Genomic DNA, 22,309 nt, shown 5'->3' with positions numbered 1-22,309 from the left:
GGTAGTTTAATGCAGTATTCAGAACTACAGAGATTAAAACAATTGAACATGAGACTGCAGATTTTGTAGGGGCAATTTGAAACGAGGTTACAACATATTTTTTCTGTTCCTTTATAATGATGTTTCACCCTTCCTAACAACAATACATATTATATATTAAGCATTTTACGCAAAGTGCTTTCCACTGTTTTCTTTTTTAAAAAAATAGATTGGGAAACTGAGGCACATAGCAGGTTAAGTGACTTGCCCAAAGTCAGACAGCAAGTTCTTTTCGAGGGCAGAAAGAGAACCCAAATCTCCTGACTCCCAGTCCAGTGATATATTGACACCATCTCACCTATTCCCAAATCAAATTTCAGCTATTTTAAGGAAAAGGGACACTGGATTACAAAGCCGAGACTGACTAAAATACGTTCATTTTTTTAAAATGGAGATTAAGAATGAAGCCATTAGCACACTATAAACAATAGCAGCACGTATGTACTACTTCTGTGAACTGGAGAAAGCATGACAAGCAATACTAATCTTTCCTGGGAATAAACTATTTGGCAAAAGAAGAGGAATAACTACCATGCACCTTGTAAATTCAATTGAAGATTACAACATTGTTAACAATCTTTGTAGCTCTACCTCCAATTCACTGCCATGTCATTAACAAGCCATCTGCTAAGATACTACACTCAAAGGGACAAATTCAGACTCAGACAACTCAGACACCTGATAGCTATATTTACTTCTTTTCTTTTGGTGGGTGGGAGAAGGAGTTTGCTGCACACGCGTCTTTGCACTAGAAGTGATAATTCTCCACTGTTTACTGTTCTAACAATCATTTTTTCCACAAGCTCACATTATTGACCCTCCAGTTGCAAGACCTCTCTCTCCCACACATGTTGACTTGCAACCACACATGAGCTTCCAAGGTATACTCCAAATAACACCTGGCACTATGCATACAATTCTACACTAAGATACTCAAAAATGGGTACCCAAAATTAGGCACCTCAATCCATATGTAGGCTCCTAAATGCATGTTTACTACTTAATAGTATTTTCAAAGGTTGACATGTGCATCACTCACCTTTCGTTGCTTTACAGAGTCCAGTTTTATCAGCCAATATGAAGCCACATTTGTCTTATGGTATTTCCAATTATCCATAATCTGAATTAGTTGAAAAACAAAAGATAAAAACAAACATCTATGAAGAGTGGAATCTGACATTTCCAGCAAAAATATTACACTGGTAAAATACTTAATTGTTTAAAAATAATCCCAGCATTTTGTGCAAAAAATAATTAAATTCTCTGTTCTACCTGATCATGCCATTCTAGCACTGCAAGCAAAAGCACGGGGATGGGCACAGAGTTCAATATTATATAACCATTGTTTATTTGAGTAAATATAAAGTTTTGTGCTTCAGACAGGTTATTAGGAAGAGTATTTTAAAGTTACCTCTAATGATCATACAAAATGTATTTTTATTTTTCCTTGGTTACATCTAAATATTAATGAACTATTAACATATCTTTTTAATTTCTTGCTATTCTGCTCCTTTGGCTGTATTCCAGATCAGTATCTATTAACAATTTTGCCTTAAAGTCATCTAACACACCATCACTTTGTGATCTGACCTCTTCCAACCCCGAGATTCTTATTTTCCTATAGAAGTTTGCCAAGTGGCTTTACAGGGGACTTTGTAATAAGGAAGCATATTGTCATGCTTAATGTTATATCAGGACATGCCACTAGATGGAGTACATTTTGAAAAAAATATTGAAGAAGCATTTTACTTTAGTTCAAAGTCTAGAAAATGAATAGCCTAGGGGGAGAAACCTATGAGTTCATTCAAATGCCTCAGTTCCTATCCAGGCAAAACTCCCTTTGAAGGGCCAGATTCTGTGGTCAGCTAGAACAGACCCAAAGCTGGTGGATTTGGCTACCAGAGGATTCAGTGATGCAGAGCCACTGTTGCAGCCCTTATGTCACCCTCTTCTGAACCCGCATTATAAGGGTGCTCACAGGGGAATGGAGGTAGTTACATGGCACTCCTTTACCTTGGTAATCACTGACCGCTGGAAAAGGCCTTGGGAACAACTGAAAGCCAGTGTGGCTCAAAGCTGGTTTAGGCATTATAGGTAAAATTTTCAAAAACGTAGGAGCCTGAGACCCATTTTCAAAAGCATCTAAGTCACTTGGGAGCCTAAGTCCCATTGACTTTCAGTAGGACTCAGGCTCCGAAATCACTGAAGTGCTTTTGAAAAATTTTCCCAGTATCATCACCCAAGTCAATCAATTTCCCAGGAACAAAGCCAGAGATTCTGCCCAGCCTATTTGACACCAGGCTCATGGCAACCATGTTATAGGGATTCACTTAAAGTGAAAGGCAGGTGCTTCGCTAGCTACGCTGTACAGTCAATGACGGTGTTTTAAAGGAACCGTGTGGCTCAAAAATCTCTCAGGCTCACAGCCCTATTCCACAGCTTATCCAGGGAGGAAAAAAAGAGGAGTCTATTAAGCTGAATATTTGCATTCTTACTCACACACACCACAAACAGCAATTAGGAGCAAAGGGAGCTCCCAAATTAGACTATAAAGGGAGCAATTGGCATAACAGACCTTGCACTCCTCTTCAGTGATCAAGAATTAGGCCAGGCCCCACACATACCAGGGAATTTGGTTTTTCAGGTGGCCCGTAGATAGGGCCCTACCAAATTCATGGTCCATTTTGGTCAATTTTATGGTCATAGCATTTTTTAAATAGTAAATTTCATGATTTCACCTATTTAAATCTGAAATTTCACAGTGTTGTAATTGTAGGGGTCCTGGCCCAAAAAGGAGTTGTGGAGGGGTCGCAAGGTTATTGTAGGGGGGTTGCTGGTGGCAGCAGTGCCTTCAAAGCTAGGCAGCTGGAGAGCGGCGGCGACTGTTGACTAGGAGCCCGGCTCTGAAAGCAGAGCCACTGCCAGCAGCAGCGCAGAAGTCAGGATGGCATGGTATGGTATTGCCACCCTGACTTCTGCACTGCTGCCTGCAGAGCTGGGCCCTCAGTCAGCAGCCGCCACTCTCTGGCTGCCCAGCTCTGAAGGCAGCAGCACAGAAGTAAGGGTAGCATGGTGTGGTATTGCCACCCTGACTTCTGCGTTGCTGCTGGTGGGGCGCTGCCTTCAGAGTTGGGCACCCAGCCATCAGCTGCTGCTCTCTGGCAGCCCAGCTCTGAAGGCAGTGCAGAAGTAAGGGTGGCAATAACACAACCCTCCCACCCACCCCCAAATAACCTTGCAACTCCCTTTTGGGTCAGGATCCCCAGTTTGAGAAACATTGGTCTCCCCATGAAATCTGTATAATACAGGGTAAAAGCACACAAAAGACTAGATTTCACGGGGGGAGGCCAGATTTCACGGTCCATGACACGTTTTTCATGGCCGCGAATTTGGTAGGACCCTACCCATAGACTGACCAAGGATTGTCTCATGCCTGTGCTTCTGGGTCACACACAGGAATTAAGTCCTAGAGCTATAGTCAGTAGAGCTGGTTCAAACTCAGAATTTCCATTCTGTTTGAAATTCAGAAATTTTGAAAAAGTTTTTGTTTTCAGCAGGAAAACTGGAAATTTTGAAATTTCCCACCAAAAAAAAGTTTTAAAAAAATTGTTTCAGAAATCTCTCTCTGGTATGCACATTTGTGGGGTATCTGCCCTCTCAGAGAGGCTGGATTACTATGGCCTGGTCTACACTGGGGGGTGGGGATCGATCTAAGATACACAACTTCAGCTACGAGACTAGTTTAGATAGACTTAGAATCACTTAGTTCACATCCTCGCGGCGCGGGATCGACGGCCACTGCTCCCCTGTCGACTCCTCCACTGCAAGAGGCGGAAGCAGAGTTCCGGAGTCGACGGCAGAGCGATCAGGAATCGATTTATCGCGTCTACACTAGACAAGATAAATCGATCCCCAATAGATCGATCACTACCCGCTGATCCGGCGGGTAGTGTAGACATGGCCTATATGAAGCCAGTATCAATGGCCATTCAGGATTTGCATGGCCCAGAAGGCAGTGGACATTTCCACATGGATAGCGTCTGGAGTCAGGAAGAGCTTTGCATACATCTTCATCATAACAAAGAAAACAGCCTGGGCAGCCCCTACCAATAACAATGAAAGCTGTTCAGTTCCCCTGCAAGTGGACCCCTGACTGAGCCAGGATACACTTGGTTTAACCTGCGACACGTTAACATGCGTATGTTACACCTCTGCCAGACAAAGAGCATAACACAACGTCGCTATTTACTTTTTTTTCCTTTCTTAAACTGATGTTTATTTCTTTGCTCTTCGGCATTTTCAATGTTTTTCCCATCTGCACTTTGTCTCTCCCAGCATCTCTTCATATTTGGTATTATTTTCTTTTAAGATTCCCCTTTACTGTTTAGCATCAAGCACAATATTCATCTCTTATTCTTTCACCTCCTTTCATATCCTTCTTTGTTTCACGCCAACCACTAAGGCTCAGAAAAATGTTAGATAAAAGGAAAAGCCAAGCTGGCAAACTGAAGGAGCCAGCAAGAATGCAAATGGTATTCCTGGAACTGGTACTCAGGCTTCTACTTCACCTTATTGCATACCTTTCTGAGTTCGTTAGCATGCCTATTCAGGGGTAGTGATAAACAGGTCATAATCCATAGTCACATTCTGTGAAACATAACTATTAATTAATTGTAACATTCTTTTTTGCTTACTTAAGTTTGAACTTTAACAGGACAAACCTCCACAATTATAAACTTAAGTTACTTAATCTTCCTAATTATAAATGTTTGTCACATTTTAGACAGTCCTAAGAATGATTTCAGTGTTGTTCTTTTAAGGTCAGGTAGAATGTAGAAATCTGAGCTTTTGGAATCCTTTCATTTATGAATTCCATGAGCTGAAGGCCATAGGAGCTCATGAATCATTAGATGTACTTTTTATTTTCCCAAGTTCATAGGGACTGAATATAAAACAATAAGTGTCCTGTGATGCATCTTTCTCATTGATAGATACTTACATTTTCTATGATTAATTCTGCCTCTTCATCTGTTTTTCCTGGGAACTTGATCCTCATATCATTGAAAATGAACAGTGTCTCTCTTGTCAATGCCTCCTCTTGCTCTTTTGTTCTCTATTGAAGCAAAGACTCATTCAAAAATGGATATGGATTTGATTTAGTAAAGAATTAGTGATTTCATGTGTATCTTTTATGTGAAAGATATTTCCATGGTAAAAAAATATTTATTCCCAAACAGAGGAAAATAAATAGATTTTTAAAAAATAATGTAAAAACAGTATATGTACATAATACATACACTGTATGTGTACATTAACATATAAGTACTGACTAGAACTTGTAAAACACTGCAAGAGAAGTGAAGTCTGAAGGTAAATTTGTTTCAGACAGATGAGAAAAATCTGCTATAGATTTATGATATACCCCATTTAAAACATGCAGTTGAAACACAACAAACTTAAATTTAATGACTATTTTATGAGCAAAGAGGATTCTCTACGCAGCCACTAACAAACAACTCACAGAACTTTACCACTGCACCTCCAACGTGAGCTGAGACATCCATTGCTATCCAGTCCTGCATCTCAATTTAGCACAAGTTGCCAATCATATGAAATCATACCAAACTTCCATGCACAGGTTCAGTAAATGAAAGGGTGAAATCCTGCTAAAGTCATAGAATATCAGGGCTGGAAGGGACCTCAGGAGGTCATCTAGTCCAACCCCCTGCTCAAAGCAGGGCCAATCCCCAACTAAATCATCCCAGCCAGGGCTTCGTCAAGCCTGACCTTAAAAACTTCTAAGGAAGGAGATTCTACCACCTCCCTAGGTAACGCATTCCAGTGTTTCACCACCCTCCTAGTCAAAAAGTTTTTCCTAATATCCAACCTAAACCTCCCCCACTGCAACTTGAGACTATTACTCCTTGTCCTGTCATCTTCTACCACTGAGAATAGTTTAGAACCATCCTCTTTGGAACCACCTCTCAGGTAGTTGAAAGCAGCTATCAAATCCCCCCTCATTCTTCTCTTCTGCAGACTAAACAATCCCAGTTCCCTCAGCCTCTCCTCATAAGTCATGTGTTCCAGACCCCTAATCATTTTTGTTGCCCTTCGCTGGACTCTCTCCAATTTATCCACATCCTTCTTGTAGTGTGGGGCCCAAAACTGGACACAGTAGCCCAGATGAGGCCTCACCAATGTCGAATAGAGGGGAACGATCACGTCCCTCGATCTGCTGGCTATGCCCCTACTTATACATCCCAAAATGCCATTGGCCTTCTTGGCAACAAGGGCACACTGTTGACTCATATCCAGCTTCTCGTCCACTGTCACCCCTAGGTCCTTTTCCGCAGAACTGCTGCCTAGCCATTCGGTCCCTAGTCTGTAGCGGTGCATTGGATTCTTCCGTCCTAAGTGCAGGACCCTGCACTTATCCTTGTCAATAAAAGTGTTGCCATTGACTTCATGGGGCCAGGATTTCAATCTCAAGTTATGAATGTTTTTGATCAATATTGAGATGAGCTTGTGTGACAGATGGTTAAGATTGTCTATGATGTTCTAGTTCCCTCAGGATGGTGCTATGGGGGCAGAATTAAGGTTGTTTGTGATGATAGATAGATTAGATTAGATTATAACTCCACTTTTGCATACTTCAGAATGTCTGGAGGCTTGGGATGGGGCTTGATTTTATATTTGTTAAAAGTTGAACATTAACTTAGCATTTACAGCCTTTCTAACATCTGTGGATTTTGGGAGAAGTACAGCCCTTAGTCTCTTAAGGGCTTGTTTTGGCCGAATTAAGTGATAGCTACTTTAAATCTTAACAAAATAATGTTGCCATATAATATATAATAATTTGGCTCTGAAATAAAGAGGCATCTAATGCCTCTTGTTTATTTCTATTTATAATTCTGAGTTTGTAGCTCAAGTATAGGTTGTTTTTCCATATTTAGGTTCTATATCTTTATGTATTTGGTTTTTAAATCAATCTAATTAATGGTAATACAAGACACTAAAAACACTTTCTTCTCACTACTCAAACGGCTGATAAACATACACTTTCCAAATAATTTATTTTGAGCATGCTAAAAAGTTATGGATTATCCATTTTAATTTTTACTCTATCAGCAATATACAGTATATTATGCTTGGTTGCAAAAACAATCATACAGTACTGTGCATGGAACTCAGTCCATAAAGTTATCATTAAATCTTTCCCACTGCTATTCTATAAGTAACTTTATTTGCATTATTTTAAGGAATACGACCCCAGTTTTGTCACAGAAACAAGGATATTCTGTAATACAAGATCTCTGCCAGTAGTTGAAGCTTTCTCAATGAAAAAGTAAATCTGGTTTCTTACTTATGTTTATTTAAGTGAGTAGCTCATTTTCAGTGGCACACTGTGACAGACTCATTTTAATGTCTCAGTAATTTGTATTTGATATAGATCAGAATTAATGTGAAGAGAGAAGTCCATACTAGCCCTGTATCAATAAATTCTCAGGGTATGTCTTCATGATAAAAAGGAGCTTTTTTAACCTTGAGTTAGCTAACGTGAAGGAAACATCCATAACACTGTCTGTAGACACAGGTTAATATCTTCATAATCCTGTTGGCGGAATTTAAAGTTGTTAAACTGTATGTACAAAAGATGGTCAGGGATGTTTTACATCACATCAACTAACTCAGTTTAAAAAAGAACTTTTTTTCATCTTCAAGACAGAGCCTCAGAGGCAGCACATAATGAGCTTTTTGCCACATTAAAAATTTTGGTTAGGGTGAGTAAAAGTTAGAAAGGTTAATAAGCATCCCAAAATAATTTCTCACAACAGATATTCCTCTGATGGGGAGAGGGATTGCATAAGTGGACTGAAAGTGCCCATTTTAATTGACCTATCTCCAAAGGATTATTTGAGGGTGATAAGATACAAAGGGGACTGGCAAACAGGAATTGAAATGGTTTAGCTACAGCATTTAACATATTCCTGAATTAATTTTGGGACAGATCCCAGGGAACACCACTTTGGCATAAGTGGGGCATGAGGAACATCACAGAAACCTGTAAAGGATAATGGAACTATGAAAGGGGAAACCAAAGAGGATGATCTCAGATAGGCTGGACAGAGAGGGGAGAAATCCAACTCTAGAACTGTAAGGCAGTTACTACACTGCAGCTAACCACAAAAAAACCAATGAACCTACCTATCTTAATTCCTGTCACGTGTAAAACTAGATATGTGGTGAAAACTCTTTTAATCTGATCTTCTGTTTATTCTTAAATACATCTTGTTTTTAATTAGGCCACTTGGGCTTTAAGGCTTGTCTACCTTAGGGATGCATTTCAAATGGGAGAAAAGCTTTGTCTTCATTTGGGGGACAATGTGTGTTTTTACTCTGAGACAGCTAATTGAAATTAGTTATCTCAATGTAAAATCCTAACAGAGACAAGGTCCTGTAGTTTTTAACTTTATATAGCTGGTTGAGCTAAATCCCAGGAGTGGATGGTATAGATTTTACCTCAGCTAGCTACATCGAGTTCAAAACTAGCTTCACCTTGTCAACTAGGTTTCTACACCAAAATAGGTTTCTCAATGTATACACATACCTCTTGTTGCAGGGAAAATATAGCCTAAGTCTTACTAATGCAAGCCCTGCTTTACTCTAATGCAACATATCTGTATAGGGGATTTATATTGATGTTGAAACACCAGCATAGTTCTGCCAGTGTAAAAATCCTTAGGCAGATAAGCCTTTATATTGTTTGGGAAATCAATAATTCCCAAATCATTCACACAGACTGTCCTGGAGAAGAGAAAAACCTTCCATCTTTTAGACATGGTGCAGGAAGGGTGTTTGAAACTCAAGATTCTCAGTCACAAGGGCACAGACTAAGAAGTCCTTTCCCATAAGTTGTGGTGTTTGCAGGGCTGCAATCTAATGGATGCACTGGAAACATGAAAGAATCACTGCAAGAGCTAATTTTAAGGAGCATAAAGGTGTAGCCGTCCAATACTCCTGAGATTCTATTAAAACATAAGCTATTTCAGTACCTCAGGATCTCTGACATTATATCAAGAAAACAAGTAATGTAGAAGGAAAACTACTATTAGACACCAAGATGACAGCGGTACTGTGTTGAAAGAAATTCAAAATCTCATTGAAGCAGTAGTACACAAAGCAATACTGCAATACATGTTTTAGATAAATAAAACACATGGTGATGTTTTTAACAACTTACCCCTGAAGAGTGTACTGTGCCCAGACTAGCAGTATTACACATTCTGACTGAAGATGAATTACGAGTTAAAGAATGGGACCTATTCATTGACGACGGACGTGGCATTTGCACTGCAGGTTTGGCTGAAAAAGGACGTTGCTCAGCTGCTTGTGACTGTATAGCGAAGATTGATATTGAACGGGGACAGCTTACAGAACGCCTTATAGGACCTGTGGATGATGTGGAGGGTGAATATGATGGAGTTTTTATATTTTTAATTAAAGGTTTCCAGTGTAATCTGCCTGAAGACAAAGACAATGCAGGATATAATTACTTTCCATCCATTTACTCTACGTTCCTCTGTCATTACTGACTAGAGAATAGGTCTATTGGAAATCACACGGTTCTCCAGTAATAAATGCTTTATGCAACCCATAAAAGTACCCATTCCTGTCCCCAAATCAGCCTTCCTCAGTTAGGCTCAAATCTCTCCCATGTACAAATAAATTTGTCGAAGGGTGCATGCATCTTGTGGTTCAGTAAGATGGAATGTGGACTTCCTCTATGTGGGCAGAGAATTAGGGGGGAAGGGAGTAGGGACTTTGACTTTTCTGGACAGCAGAACTACACTGATCCTCTACATTTTAGGCCTTCTGCAGCCCATAATAAAAATAAGATTCTGTTACAAAACAATTTTTGGCAGCAGTACCATATGCAAACATAACTACATAGCTATATGATGACAACTTCAATGCAATACTTCTAACCTGCAAACCACAAAAACACAAATAATATATTGTACAAACCATGTCAGCACTTTAATATTCAATCTTACACTGTTTAGTTATTGTTCTACTTATTTACCTGGAGAGTGACCCATCTGTAAATCTTACCTTCTGCACTTCCCTAGATTGTTTTTTTTATTTCCCAACAAAATCATGTTCAACAGAAATTAAAAACAACAACAATGAATAAATTTGATTGGCAACTTTGCCAGAAGTAACGAAAACAAAGAGAAGCATATACAACACATCCAATGGTAGCTAATGTTCATCCTTTTCTTTAATAAGTAGTAACCTGGCAGCAAGTCCTGTGTAGGTTATTTTGATACAGCTCTTCTATCAAGCTGGAACTGGGTTTTAAAGAAGAAGAATCAAACAAGCTAATTTGTGACTCCAGGTGGTCTAGTGTCAAGGTACAGTCGGTCAATTTTCAGGAATAAAAACTTTGTCACTGTTAAGTTCTGCAGCACAGAAGTATCTTATATGATTTTTTGTGAACATTAGATTTAAACAAAATTATGATCATTCACTTACTGGATCGCTCTAATAATTTATACTTGTTTTCTTCAAGCTCATATGACTCTTTCATCTCTTTTTTCTCATTGTGATCTTCCATTTCAGTTTCCTCCTCCCATTCTGATGTGTTGCTGCTGCTGTCACAGCTACTCTCACTACTGTAGTTCCTCTGTTTTTTTAAGGTCTGTGAACTTTCTGGCATAGAAGACAGGGGCTAATATAAAAAAATAAAATGTATAGTAAATTCCTCCGTTGCCAAAAAGGAGCATACTTAGGCCTTTATTTAGGAAAGCACATAAGCAAATGCTTTAGGTTTTACTGAAGTAAACTTGAAGTATGTGCTTTCCGGAACTGGGGACTTAATGCTCTTTCTCTCTCACTCACTGATGGCAGGGATGTGTGTTATGGTAATTGCTTTATTATTTCCCACAATACCACAGTATGTTATGAAAGGATTTTTAATTGTACAGTTCACACATTTAATTTCTATAAGGTAATATAAGTCAATGATGTAATATTTTTTTATAGATTTTAGTCACTACATATGTTTATAATAGCTGGAGCTATACCTTACCAAGGACAGTAACGTGCAGACAATAAGCACAGCAGACAACTCTGGTCAATACAGTTTTGAAAGAGAAAATAAAAATAAATGGTGCAGAAGACAGAAGCAGAGAGAAGAGAGCATGCTCTGCTAGGTATCACTCTGGTGCTCCATATGCACATGGGATCATATACCATTAGATAATTAATCTTGCACCATCATAAAAAGAATTGGGAGATAAGAAAAAAAACAGCAGGAGACTGAGAAACAGCTGTAGAAACAGTAAGCACAGGCTGAGAATTCGCCTTCTTCCACCAACCATGAAGCAGACAGAAAGCAGGAACATCAGTGCTAATAATCCCCTCTGTTATATTTGTCACCACAAGAAGTCTCGTATTGTTATTTTTTTTCTGGTAATTAACCATTTTCCCAGTTGAACAGCCATATGATGTCTATATGTCTGCTTTCCAATGACTACTAACTGTAAGGCAGATGCTTATACCATATTGTCACCATCTCATCTTCCTATTCGAATATTTGATAGCAAATTAAGTTTATAAAGCAAAAGTTAACATGGTAACAATTTGTTTTGGGGAAGGTCAGAGTCATGCTGGAAAATATTTCAGCATGAATTTAAAATGTTATATGCCTTACTGTGCTCAGATATTATGGTGATGGGCAGCAGTACAAACCTCCTTAGATAGTACTTAGGCAGTACTTACTAAAAATAGTACTTACTAAAAATAGATACCTCTTTTCAAAGACTTTTCTCCGTAAAGGTAAGGCGAAAAAATTTTAATAGCAACCTGTCAGGCACAGTATGCTTATCTTAATCCAAACCAGCTAAGAGACTGTGGAAGAAGTGTATTGCCATTCTATGGTCTTGGTAATTATTCAAGTTAAATGAAGTATGTTTTGAGGGTAACACTCCCTTGCCACAAGGACCAATTTAGGTGCATTATTGGGTCGGTACTTTTTCAAAAACAGAAAGTACCTTCCCTGGATCAATTAACTAAGAAGAATTTTCAGCAATACAAATAAAAGTTGAAGACAAAAATGTAAAAACAAAAAGGATTTCAAATAAATTGAGAAAAAAAACAGATGACAGAAACGCATTTGCACGGAAAGTGATCTCTTATGGATCATTTGGACCTTTTCTCTGCATTGTGGCAAGATTGATTCCAACATCTCTAAATCATCTATGATAAATGAACAACCGATCTAGTTTTAAAGGCTGCAGTAAATGTGATTTATCAACCTTCCTTGACAACTCATTCCATTGCTTAGTAATTCTAATTATTAGAAAATGTTTCCTAATTGTTAAATCTAAATTGTCCCAATGTAAATCCATTCTGTTTTGTTCCACAGGAAAATGACAATTACTAATCTCCTCTAAAAACCTGTTATTTTGCAGGTTAAAATTTTTTTATTCTTGTGAACACACTGTACAAAGAACAGTACAACATATTGAACATGAGGAAATAAACCTTCCAGTGTGTGTGAGGCACCTTCTGGAGGCTTTAAAATTATCCACCCCCACTTAGAAAAAGGAATTGAAATCTTGGGGCTAGAGTGTTCTTTGGTGCATGGAACAGAGAGTTAAACCATTGGCTTACAGATTCCCTTTAAGTTTAATGATTTCTTGCAGAAATCCCTTTAATATCAATTGGGTATACACAAATCCTTTTTTAGGTCCCAATCCTGCATACAGATACACCCATATGGACTCTTACTCTTGTATAAGGTTCCACTACAAGATCAGGTCTATAGTTAGCATTGGTTTCGAAGTCAGGAAGTGCAGTCCCAGATTTGTACATGTTTTGAGCAACAGAAAATGCTGTGAAACTTTTCTATTCCTTTACACACACACAAATTCAGGTGAATTCAAACACCTAAAATGTGAGCTTTTCTAAACTGAGTTAAAAGGATTGAAGAATGTAGGCAAATAAATAATTTAGGCTTGATAATACAGTAATTAATCTTTGCTGATGGGTGAGAAGATGAATTTAATGCAATGGGCTTCAGATGAACTATGTGCACTATCCACAGGAATTACTCTAAAACTAATAAACATTTCACTTAAAATCTGATTCTGGATGTGAAACATCCTCTGTAGCAGGATGACACTTTTAGCAGTACATCAAGTCACACACACATATCATAATCATAATTAATACTTTGAACTTCCAGAGTGCCTTTCATCCCATGACCTCAAAGTTCTTTAAAGACATTAATAAATTAAGGCTCACAACACCCCTTTGAGATAGGCGAAGGATATAAAGCAGTGATGGGCAACCTGTGACCCGAACACGGCCCATCACGGTAATCCACTGGTGGGCCGCCAGACGGTTTGTTTACACTTGCACGGCCACCCACAGCTCCCAGTGGCCACGGTTCACCGTTCTCGGCGGCCACGGTTCGCCGTTCCCGGCCAATGAGAGCTGCAGGAAGTGGTGGCCAGCACGTCCCTGGGAATTTAGTTGGGCAGATAGCAATTTTCTGGGCCCAGATCTTCGCCCCTGCTGCAACCCAAGAAAACCTATACAAGGGAGCTCTGAGGAAGAAAATTCCTGCAAGAACCCCCACGCATAGCTCCTCCTTTATAATTCCATTTAAAGTCATGGTTTGCCCCCTCACAGATGGGCCAAGGAGCTCACCTCCAAATCAGCTTAAGCTCCACAAGGCTGTAGGGGAAGAATATGCATGTACCTTGTAACCAACCCATCCATTGCTGCCTGCAGCTTGACTAGCCTAATCATCTTTGGCACAAATTAATTTAAAAATCAGTCACACACCTTGGGTCCTGGTTGCCTAGTGGATTTTCCCATCAGTTTTTCATCATCTAGTTCACATTGCTCCAGAAGATCCAAAATGTCTTCCTCCTGAAAATGTGAATTAATTAATGCAAAGCGATGTAAATAAAAATGACAACTCAAAACACATCCCACCTTTCCTCCAAGAGTAAAGTGGCAGTTTGGATTGAGATTTAAAAGTGATTTTCTGATCAAATAATCACTAAACACTTGTGTATGCACATACGTGTATTCACATGCTTCCAAAGACTATTTTGATAAAATAATAAAATTTTGACATTAAATTCTTTCCTCTGATGTATGCCACTCCAGTGGAAATCAATGATTTGAACAATGACTTCTAAATCATGATAATTTGGCCATTTCAAATATATCCATTCTTCAAGTGGCTATCTCTAGGAATTTCCCCTGAGGGCCATAAAGATAGTGGAGCTGGCATTATGACAGCTGTTGTCCCATCCAGCTATAGTGGGCATCCCGGAGTAGCCTGGGACCATTACTAGGGGAGAAAGAAGGCAATTATCAGTAGGCAGAGTTGTCTTTATGGGGGTTTATGCTAGGGTTTCGTTTGGCCACAGGCCAGGCTGAGGATCAAGAAAATGGAAAAGTGGCTTAAAGCCACTTGTCCTATCTCCACCCTGGGTCTTATGTCCAGTGCAGTTCATCCAGACTCAGGAATTTGGCCAATAAGCTACACGAAGAACAACAATAAAACTACAGAAAAATTATAAGGTGTTGTTATTAATGACACATGAGCAAAGATGATTCAAACCTGATTCAAAACTTCATGCTGGGTCATGGAATTCCAAGATACATAACTTTAAAGCCAATACTTCTGGCACACTAGTACCTTCATTCTTTTCAAAGGGTTATTCAACTCCCGCTGAAGTGACGCAGCTCTCCCAGCAAGGAACGTCTGGAAAGCAATGGCTAACAAACTCTCATATTTTTCAAGTAACAGCTTATCATCAGGAGGGTAAATTCGCCTACAATTAGAAAAAATGAAATGGAGACAAGTAGAACATAAAGTTGAGCTACTGACCACACAAGGAATACAACTAAAGTAACTAATTCACAAAACTCATGTAGGAGATTTAGTCAGTCTGTAATTACTATTAAATGCATACTGTGAATAAGACTCTCTCACCTAACTTTAGCTCAGTGGACACACACATGCTTTAGCCAGCAATTGGCTGATTTAAAGAAAGAAAGAAAGAAAAAGAAAGAGAGAAAGACAGTGCAGGTTCTTCTACAGAAATATCATGACTGAGTCTTGGAATACTCACTGAAATTTCAACTTCAGATGTGAATGAGGCATGAAACATTAACAAAATGCTGTATTCAGAGGCATGAAATATTTTGTTTAGGAACAAAGCAATACAAAAAGATTGAAAATCTTACTGATTAACTACTACGCTTTTATGGGCATGCTATATATTAAAGCTTAGAGACATACTGCACTACCCCCGTAACCCTTTTAACATAATGGACAGGAACATTCATTATTAGAAAAACATTATCTAACAAAGATGGAGAGTGGCTCCAATTTTCCATTACAGCAGCTATGACCATTATTCTTTACAACTGTGGGTAGGGAGATTATGACAATGCAAAAATAGGACTGAGTGATTTATGTACATTTACAAAGAAACAATTGGCTCTGAAGAGAATCATCCCTAATCTACTTTTCAGGAAAAACTGAAGCATAGCCAGAGACTGTAAAACCTGGTGACTCATTTCTAATCTATATTAAGTGGGCAAATAGATTATAATCAGTCAGCATCATTAACTGGTGTATTTTAGTGGGTCTCTAAGGGTATGTCTACACTTCATTGTAAACCCAGGCTCAGATTCAGGTTTGAGCCCAAGCCCCCTTACTGTCCACACACAAGCCTTTCTGACTTGGGTAAGCAAGTGTAACCATGTGCCTAATAGGGAGATAACTCTTTGAGAGACCCATTTTGGGGGAGGTAGGACTGAGCTGTGTCTGGGTCATTGTTGCTAGGCAGATTAAGCACTCCACATCCAGAAGCTTCTGGAATTGGGTGTGATAGTTTTGGGTCTGCTCCTGACCCTGTTAGGTTCCCTGTTGCTGGGGTCAGACTCCAGGAGGGCGAGCAGTCAGGGCAGCTGCTTTGCAGAAGGCTATGTGTCCTGTGTGAGTTGGGAAAAGCTGAGCCCAGGAGCAGGAAGCAGGCTGTTGTCCCTAACTCTGAAGCATGTTGCAGCAGGTTAGTGATATTATTAACCCTCTAACAGGGAAGTCTGGGCAATGCTAATTATAGCAAGGGGAAATTGGGAGGGACAAAATTTCTATTTTAATTGTATGCTTTGAATGTGGTTTTGATTTTAGCCAAACTGTTCTAGTTAAATTGTCTCAACTAGTCTGAGTCACCAACTTTTCTTTAAATGTAGTAACGGGGAAAGACATTTCTATTTTGCTATTCTCAGTTTTGTATTTTCTGGTAATGTGTTTTTTTTTCCTTCAGATCTGTACACTTAACTGAGTGGTTGGTTAATCAGTTAGCTGACTGGCTAGCAGTGATTTCAGCGGAGGAAGAGTCTGCATGGATTCCAACTGAAGATTCCTACAAGCAAGTGGAGTAAGATGTTTTAGACTCAGCAGATTGTATACATTTGGTGATCAAAGACGCTAACTGAGACTTAGGTGAACAAAGCTTCTGGGAACTTTCAGGTTCTTCTCACTGTATTTCTGTGGGGACTGAACTGTTCAGATTTTAATTTGTTTTCTTTATTCACATTTAACGTATAAATGTGAAGGTAATGTCCGTGGATTATAAAATAGCCATGTCATGCTGTAAAAATTAGATTATTATTTGTTTCTTTATCATAAGATTTTATAAAGTTTTTTATTTAAATTCATTTCTTATTTCCTTTTGAGACTTAAATGGGGGGGAGGAGGCTGACCCTGTGCAATCCTTGCTGAAAATCCTTAGAGACTGAACTCTGGGTCTCCAGCTACTCTTCTAAGGGAGCTGGAAGGTTTTTTTTAGGCACTGGAGAAAGATAACGAAGTGAACTCTAGCCCACCCAAAGGTTACACAAGCACACAGGAGCAGGGTGTGGGTCCAAGGCCCAGTCCCACTGTGGCTCTGGTCCAAACCCTGTCATTCTGAAGTGTGGACGCAGCTCAAGCCATAGACCCAGGTCAGAAGATTTGCATAGTGCAGTGTAGATGCGTTAGCATAGTTGAGAGATGCAGTTCCAGCAACTGTAAACCTGGGTTTACAATGCAGTGTGCATGCTCAGCTGTAGACTTGGAAACCCCAAGTCCACAAGTGCAGGTTCCACAGTGCAGTGTAGACATACACTAAGTCTTGTGAATTTTGAAAAAGAATCGCTCCCCTTTTGCCTGCTCACAATGTTTGGCTCCTTGAAAAGCTACCTCTTGCAGTGACCTTCACTCAGATGGAGAAGAATGGTCATGTTCTCGCTAGACTTAATATAATCCAGGCATCTGCCAGAGAAGATTGCTGGAGAGTGATATGTAGCACTCCCTTATCCAGTGGTTGGACAAAAGGTCTTTTTTCCCAACTGTATGTGAAAAAAACTTTTGGTTTTCAGTTTTCATAGAATTGCATTAGTCTAGATTCACACACATTGGTTTAAAATAAACATAGTAGCTTTGGTTCAGATATACTTTTGTACATGTAAACAGGGTCCGAATGAGTTCTCCCCTGATATCTAGTGGTGAACTGTGGAAAAAGACTTCAGAAGGTGATCTCATTTGCATGGACACACCCACCCTGCCTAGGTGCTCAGCATGATTGGATTGCTTGCCCAAATGATCACTTGTGGCTGGTGCCAGAGCCCCAGTCTCCTTGTTATTGGGGCAGGAGTAGTAAAGCGTTGTTATCCTTGTTGTGTGAACCGAGGGCAGCAGAACTGTACCTGGCATACCCCAATGGAGGGACTCACACTCAGCTGAACAGCACTCGCTAGGCAGGGGACTTGGGTTCCAAAATCCAATGAGTTGATACAGGGTGTGGGCCCTATTTAAGGGTCCTAGACACCATTCGATCCTTCCTCTCTCCATGGTATAATAAAAGAAGTAATTTAGATTCAAGCGAGAGTCTTGTTACACGCTGCAGAGCTGAAATCACTGATACCTAAGTCTACATATTATACCTACTTTCGGATAGTGTCTCTATTGCAAGACACTGCCCAGTGTGCACCAGCAGTGAGGCTCCACCACTAACAGCTGAAATCACTGAGAGCTGTGTTATAAGGGGGGGGGGGCAAAAGATGTCTTGGTGAGTGGCCAGTAGCATGGCTGGCGGAGAGCCAGGGCCAGAGCAGAGCCAGGCAGAGGAACAGCAGTCGGCCGTTGGGGTGATGAGCGAGTGCCCAAGCAGTGGAGCATGTAAGATGCCTCCTTACCCCCGCCTCACCCCCGCCTCCACACTGGGTGGAAAGTGAACTCTGCAGATGAACCTCTGAACTTTGGGGCTGCACTGGCCAAGGACAGCAGCTGTGAGTGGAGTACAGAGAAGGGGTTGACTCATTAAAGGGACTTTTGGGTTGCTGGACTTAAGAACCTGAGGGGAAAAGGACACTGCCCAACTTACTTGGGGGTGGGTCTTTTGTTCATGGTTTGTGTTTATGAACCCTAGTTGCGGTGTTTTCCCAAATTAATGCTGAGTTACTTCCCTCCTTTTATTAAAAGCTTTTGCTACACTCAGACTCCGTGCTTGCGAGAGGGGAAGTATTGCCTCTTAGAGGCACCCAGGGGGTGGTGTGTAATTGTCCCAGGTCACTGGGTGGGGGCTTGAGCCGGTTTTGTGTTGTATTGTTGAAAAGGAACCCCTAGATACTGAACCTGGCCCTTGTTGCTGCTGGCTCCACCTGGCAGAAGGGTTACATACAGTTTTCTATTGCATGCTATGGTGACTATTCAGTGATCTCAGGCCAATGGAAAATTCTCCACTGGTCTAAAACAAATTAAAACCTAGCATAATTCATAACCATTCAGCAGCTATGCTTTGTGTGCGTTACAGACAAGGCTGTGCCAATGGAGAAATTAGGAGCAATCATAGAAGTTCCACAGAGAGCAAGGGAGAATTAGAGAGGGCCAGGGTGCCCTTAGTAGGAGCCAGAAGTGCATCAGAGAAGGCAAGGGAAATACCTAGTAGAAGCTTCCCCACTCTGTCACAAACATTAATTTCACTTTTCTTGAGGGATCTCCAAAGTTTTAAGAGGACTGAAAGGGAGAGTGAGTGAATATAAGGTGTGGAGTCTCATTTTATGAAAAAGGCATCTGGAGCCAGTATGAATCTGTTGGTAAATTTTCTCCCATAAAAAAAAGAAAGCATTGAGACTATATTCTACTCCCAGATACTGTCATGCACAAAACCTCAGATAATTGATTTCTGGAAAATCACTTCTATAATAAATTTGAATTTCACATCAATATCCTCTTCAGTAAAAATTATGGAGTTGGTCCTAAAATCAATGGGAATTATAGTTGCCTAATAGATCCTCTGTACTTCTCAGGATACTGCCTTATATTTATACATTGAGAAGATAATAGGCCACATTCTGCTCTCAATTATACAGGTATTATATGACGCCAGTAGTGTTACTGTGCATTTAGATCAGTGAAAATGAGGGAAGAATCTGATCCAAAGTGTTTTCTATTTCAGTGCAAGACAAAGGCAGAAGAAAATATGCCTGACTAATATAAGAGACCATTTGTTCACAAAACAATTAAACTCAAAGGTCTAAAACAGGTCTGTCAACTTTCTACTTACAAACTTACAAGTTTCTTGCGGTTCTCATTTAAAACACTCATGTCATCCCATGCAACAATAGTAATGGATTGTTCATCTTTCCATATTGTAAGGCAGCTTTTTTTTAAATCTAGATTTTTTCATTAACATTTTAAAACAATAATTTACTTGTATCTTAAAAGTACAGAGTCAGATCCTGGTATCCGACCGAATTATACAGAGCGCACGGTGGCATAATGCTCACCTATGTACTCCCTCAGTCCTGGAGTTGATGTTAAAAACACCCTTTATTTCTTAGGGTGTTACTTTCAAATATAATATTTACCATAGATACTTACTCATTGTTGTGTATTTAAATTTGTCTTTTCAAATATTAAATCAATACAGTGTGCTTTGTCTAGAACGTAACAAAATCAACATACTATTAAGTAATGTGATCTTTGCTCCATTAAAATTGTTGTTTGTTATTTTCAAGGGAAAGATACCTAAAGACATACCGTAGATAGGCATCATTATTATCACCCCCTTTCTGCCTACAACTTGCTAGCAATAGGATTATTGCCTGGCTGCAGGAAGAGGCCCTTTATCTGCAGCCATGCTTCTACGTGCACTCAACATTTATGTCCAAGTCTTTCAGGTAATTACGTTAGTGCCTATAGACCACATAACTGATGCCTTATAAATGCCAGATGCAAACACACACCTTGGATTACCAGTTCTATTACCTGGGAAAAAAGACAGCATCTGGTGCACATCAATACTTAAAATACATTCCTGTAAATAATTTTTCTGCAGAAAATCTATCAGTGCCTCACATTTCCATTATCCTTAAATAAATCATTCAATTCTGGACTGATTCATCCCATTCAAGCAGAAAGATGGAGGGCACAGTTACCTGTAGTTCCCCATGTGTCTGTTTTCATGCTCTTCTTTGGAAATCTGTTTACGAACTTGCGCAAGTCTTTCTTTCTAGAAATCAAGTAAGAAAGAATTAAAACTGATTGAGTATGAGCCTTGGGAGGGAAGGAGGAGTAGCTTTGTAAAATTCCTTTATACCAGTTCTTCTCTTCTCCTCTCTAGCGTGTGGCGCTGTTTTTCCCAGTCAGAGGATCCTGGTGACAGTCTTTTCATTGAGCCTTGACCATAAAGTCTCTTTTGAGCCTCAGCTTTTTGTTGGGCTAAGTTTCTCCTTTTATCACTTGTCCTAAAATACAGATTACATTCAGATATGACTCAGTTAATCTGGAAAGTAATATCTTTTAATCAGGATTAGGAGAAGACTGCATTGCATTGTTATAAACATAGCTGAATTCTTAGTTTTTTTTATAATGAAATCTTTTGTTCATATTTATCTGGCACAGTCACAGGATATTGTCCCAACATGCAATCAGGCCTGCACAGGTGTGGAACCCCCCAGTAATTTTAATGGGACTCCATGTAGGCAGACCTCTATAGCTGTACAGAATCCCACTAAAATCAATGGGGTACTGCACAGGCATAGGGGTCTGTCCTCCCAGATCCAATTCCAGGACAAGGGTCTAATGTATTAACCACTGTGTACAGGTTGTCATTTCATAGCACATTTGAGCTGAGAGATGCTTTGACTGTAAAAGAAAACCTCTGTTTTTTCCTGTCAAACACTTTATGCTATAAATCTTATCGATAAATAGATAAGATGAAAAAATAAACACTGCTTAAGAATGAATTCTTGTAGTATCAGTTTTTATGGCTATGATAACTCTGTGCTTTTAAGTGTACTGTACTGACTTTGTGCTACCACCCAATGTGCAACATTGACCTTAACTTAATTATTTTCTATTAGGTTTACAACTGAAAACTGCACCATTTCCTCCACTTTACCCCCACCTCTGTGTTCTGGCGTTAGTAGAAATGGATTGCAATTGTGGAGGCTGCTGCCGTCAGAACAAACTACCAAAGTGACAGTGAACCCATGCCAGCACTTACCATCCACACACTGAGACCCGAGTGAAAAATTATTAAAACAAGAATCAGGAATGGTAATCAATACTTTTTTTTTTTTTTATAATGCACACTAATGAGGAGTAAAGTTAACGTTGACTCACGTACACATAGTAAAACTGGTAAATAAGAAAACTTTGCCATTCACACAATTTAAGACTGGTAACAAATTTTCCATACTGCGCATATCCCATGATTTTCTCACATTCAACAGAAAAAAAAAAAAAAAGGGCAGTAAACGTCACACTCCTATAAAAAAAGTTAGGGTGAGGATTAAAATGCAAGTTTACCTTATATTGAGAAGCTTTAGTGCATTTAGTAGAACACCTTTTTTTACATCATAGTCTATTTTTTGGTCAGTTCCAAAGCTTGGGGCTCGATTAATCTGAAAAATTGAAACAGAAAATATTTCAGTATATGAAATATACACACATTTGTCATAAAGACTTTTTTAAAAATTTACTGACATAAAAATAATTCGATTAATAAAATAAATGTTAGGAAGCTAATGTCATGAAAACTGAAAGAGCGAACATTCAAAATGAAAGTTATCATTATACAGGAGAGATACCATTCAATCAGAATTAAAAGAAAAACCATGAAAAGTCATTAAAAACATGGTGGGAGAAGTCTGGCTACTTTCTTCTTGGGAGGTCTCCCATCCA

At 39.4% G+C, this 22,309-nt stretch overlaps 1 protein-coding gene across 10 annotated transcripts in view; it reads right to left on the bottom strand.

The window, feature by feature from the left end:
* Positions 1-22,309, bottom strand: part of TTLL7 (tubulin tyrosine ligase like 7) — a 110,591-nt gene that overhangs the window by 24,059 nt on the left and 64,223 nt on the right. For 6 of the 10 annotated variants that reach the window (XR_005226599.2, XR_006283304.1, XM_043521010.1 and 3 more), the window contains 9 exons: positions 21,935-22,029; positions 20,721-20,868; positions 20,560-20,633; positions 14,765-14,900; positions 13,897-13,983; positions 10,576-10,771; positions 9,281-9,561; positions 5,039-5,152; positions 1,079-1,159 (listed from right to left, as the gene is read on the bottom strand). Coding sequence is in view for 6 of the 10 variants with exons in the window: in XM_043521010.1 (XP_043376945.1) it covers positions 1,079-1,159; positions 5,039-5,152; positions 9,281-9,561; positions 10,576-10,771; positions 13,897-13,983; positions 14,765-14,900; positions 20,560-20,633; positions 20,721-20,868; positions 21,935-22,029 (1,212 nt within the window). In the remaining 4 variants the exon portion in view is untranslated. The remainder of the gene's footprint in view (positions 1-1,078; positions 1,160-5,038; positions 5,153-9,280; positions 9,562-10,575; positions 10,772-13,896; positions 13,984-14,764; positions 14,901-20,559; positions 20,634-20,720; positions 20,869-21,934; positions 22,030-22,309) is intronic. The other 4 variants (XR_006283306.1, XR_006283305.1, XM_043521011.1 and 1 more) reach the window with 1 other exon arrangement.

This window comes from Chelonia mydas, chromosome 8, assembly GCF_015237465.2.
Source record: "Chelonia mydas isolate rCheMyd1 chromosome 8, rCheMyd1.pri.v2, whole genome shotgun sequence".
Classification (NCBI taxonomy): Eukaryota; Metazoa; Chordata; order Testudines; family Cheloniidae; genus Chelonia; species Chelonia mydas.
The sequence above is the reverse complement of the archived record's forward strand: the minus strand, read 5'-3'. Positions and strand labels throughout refer to the sequence as shown.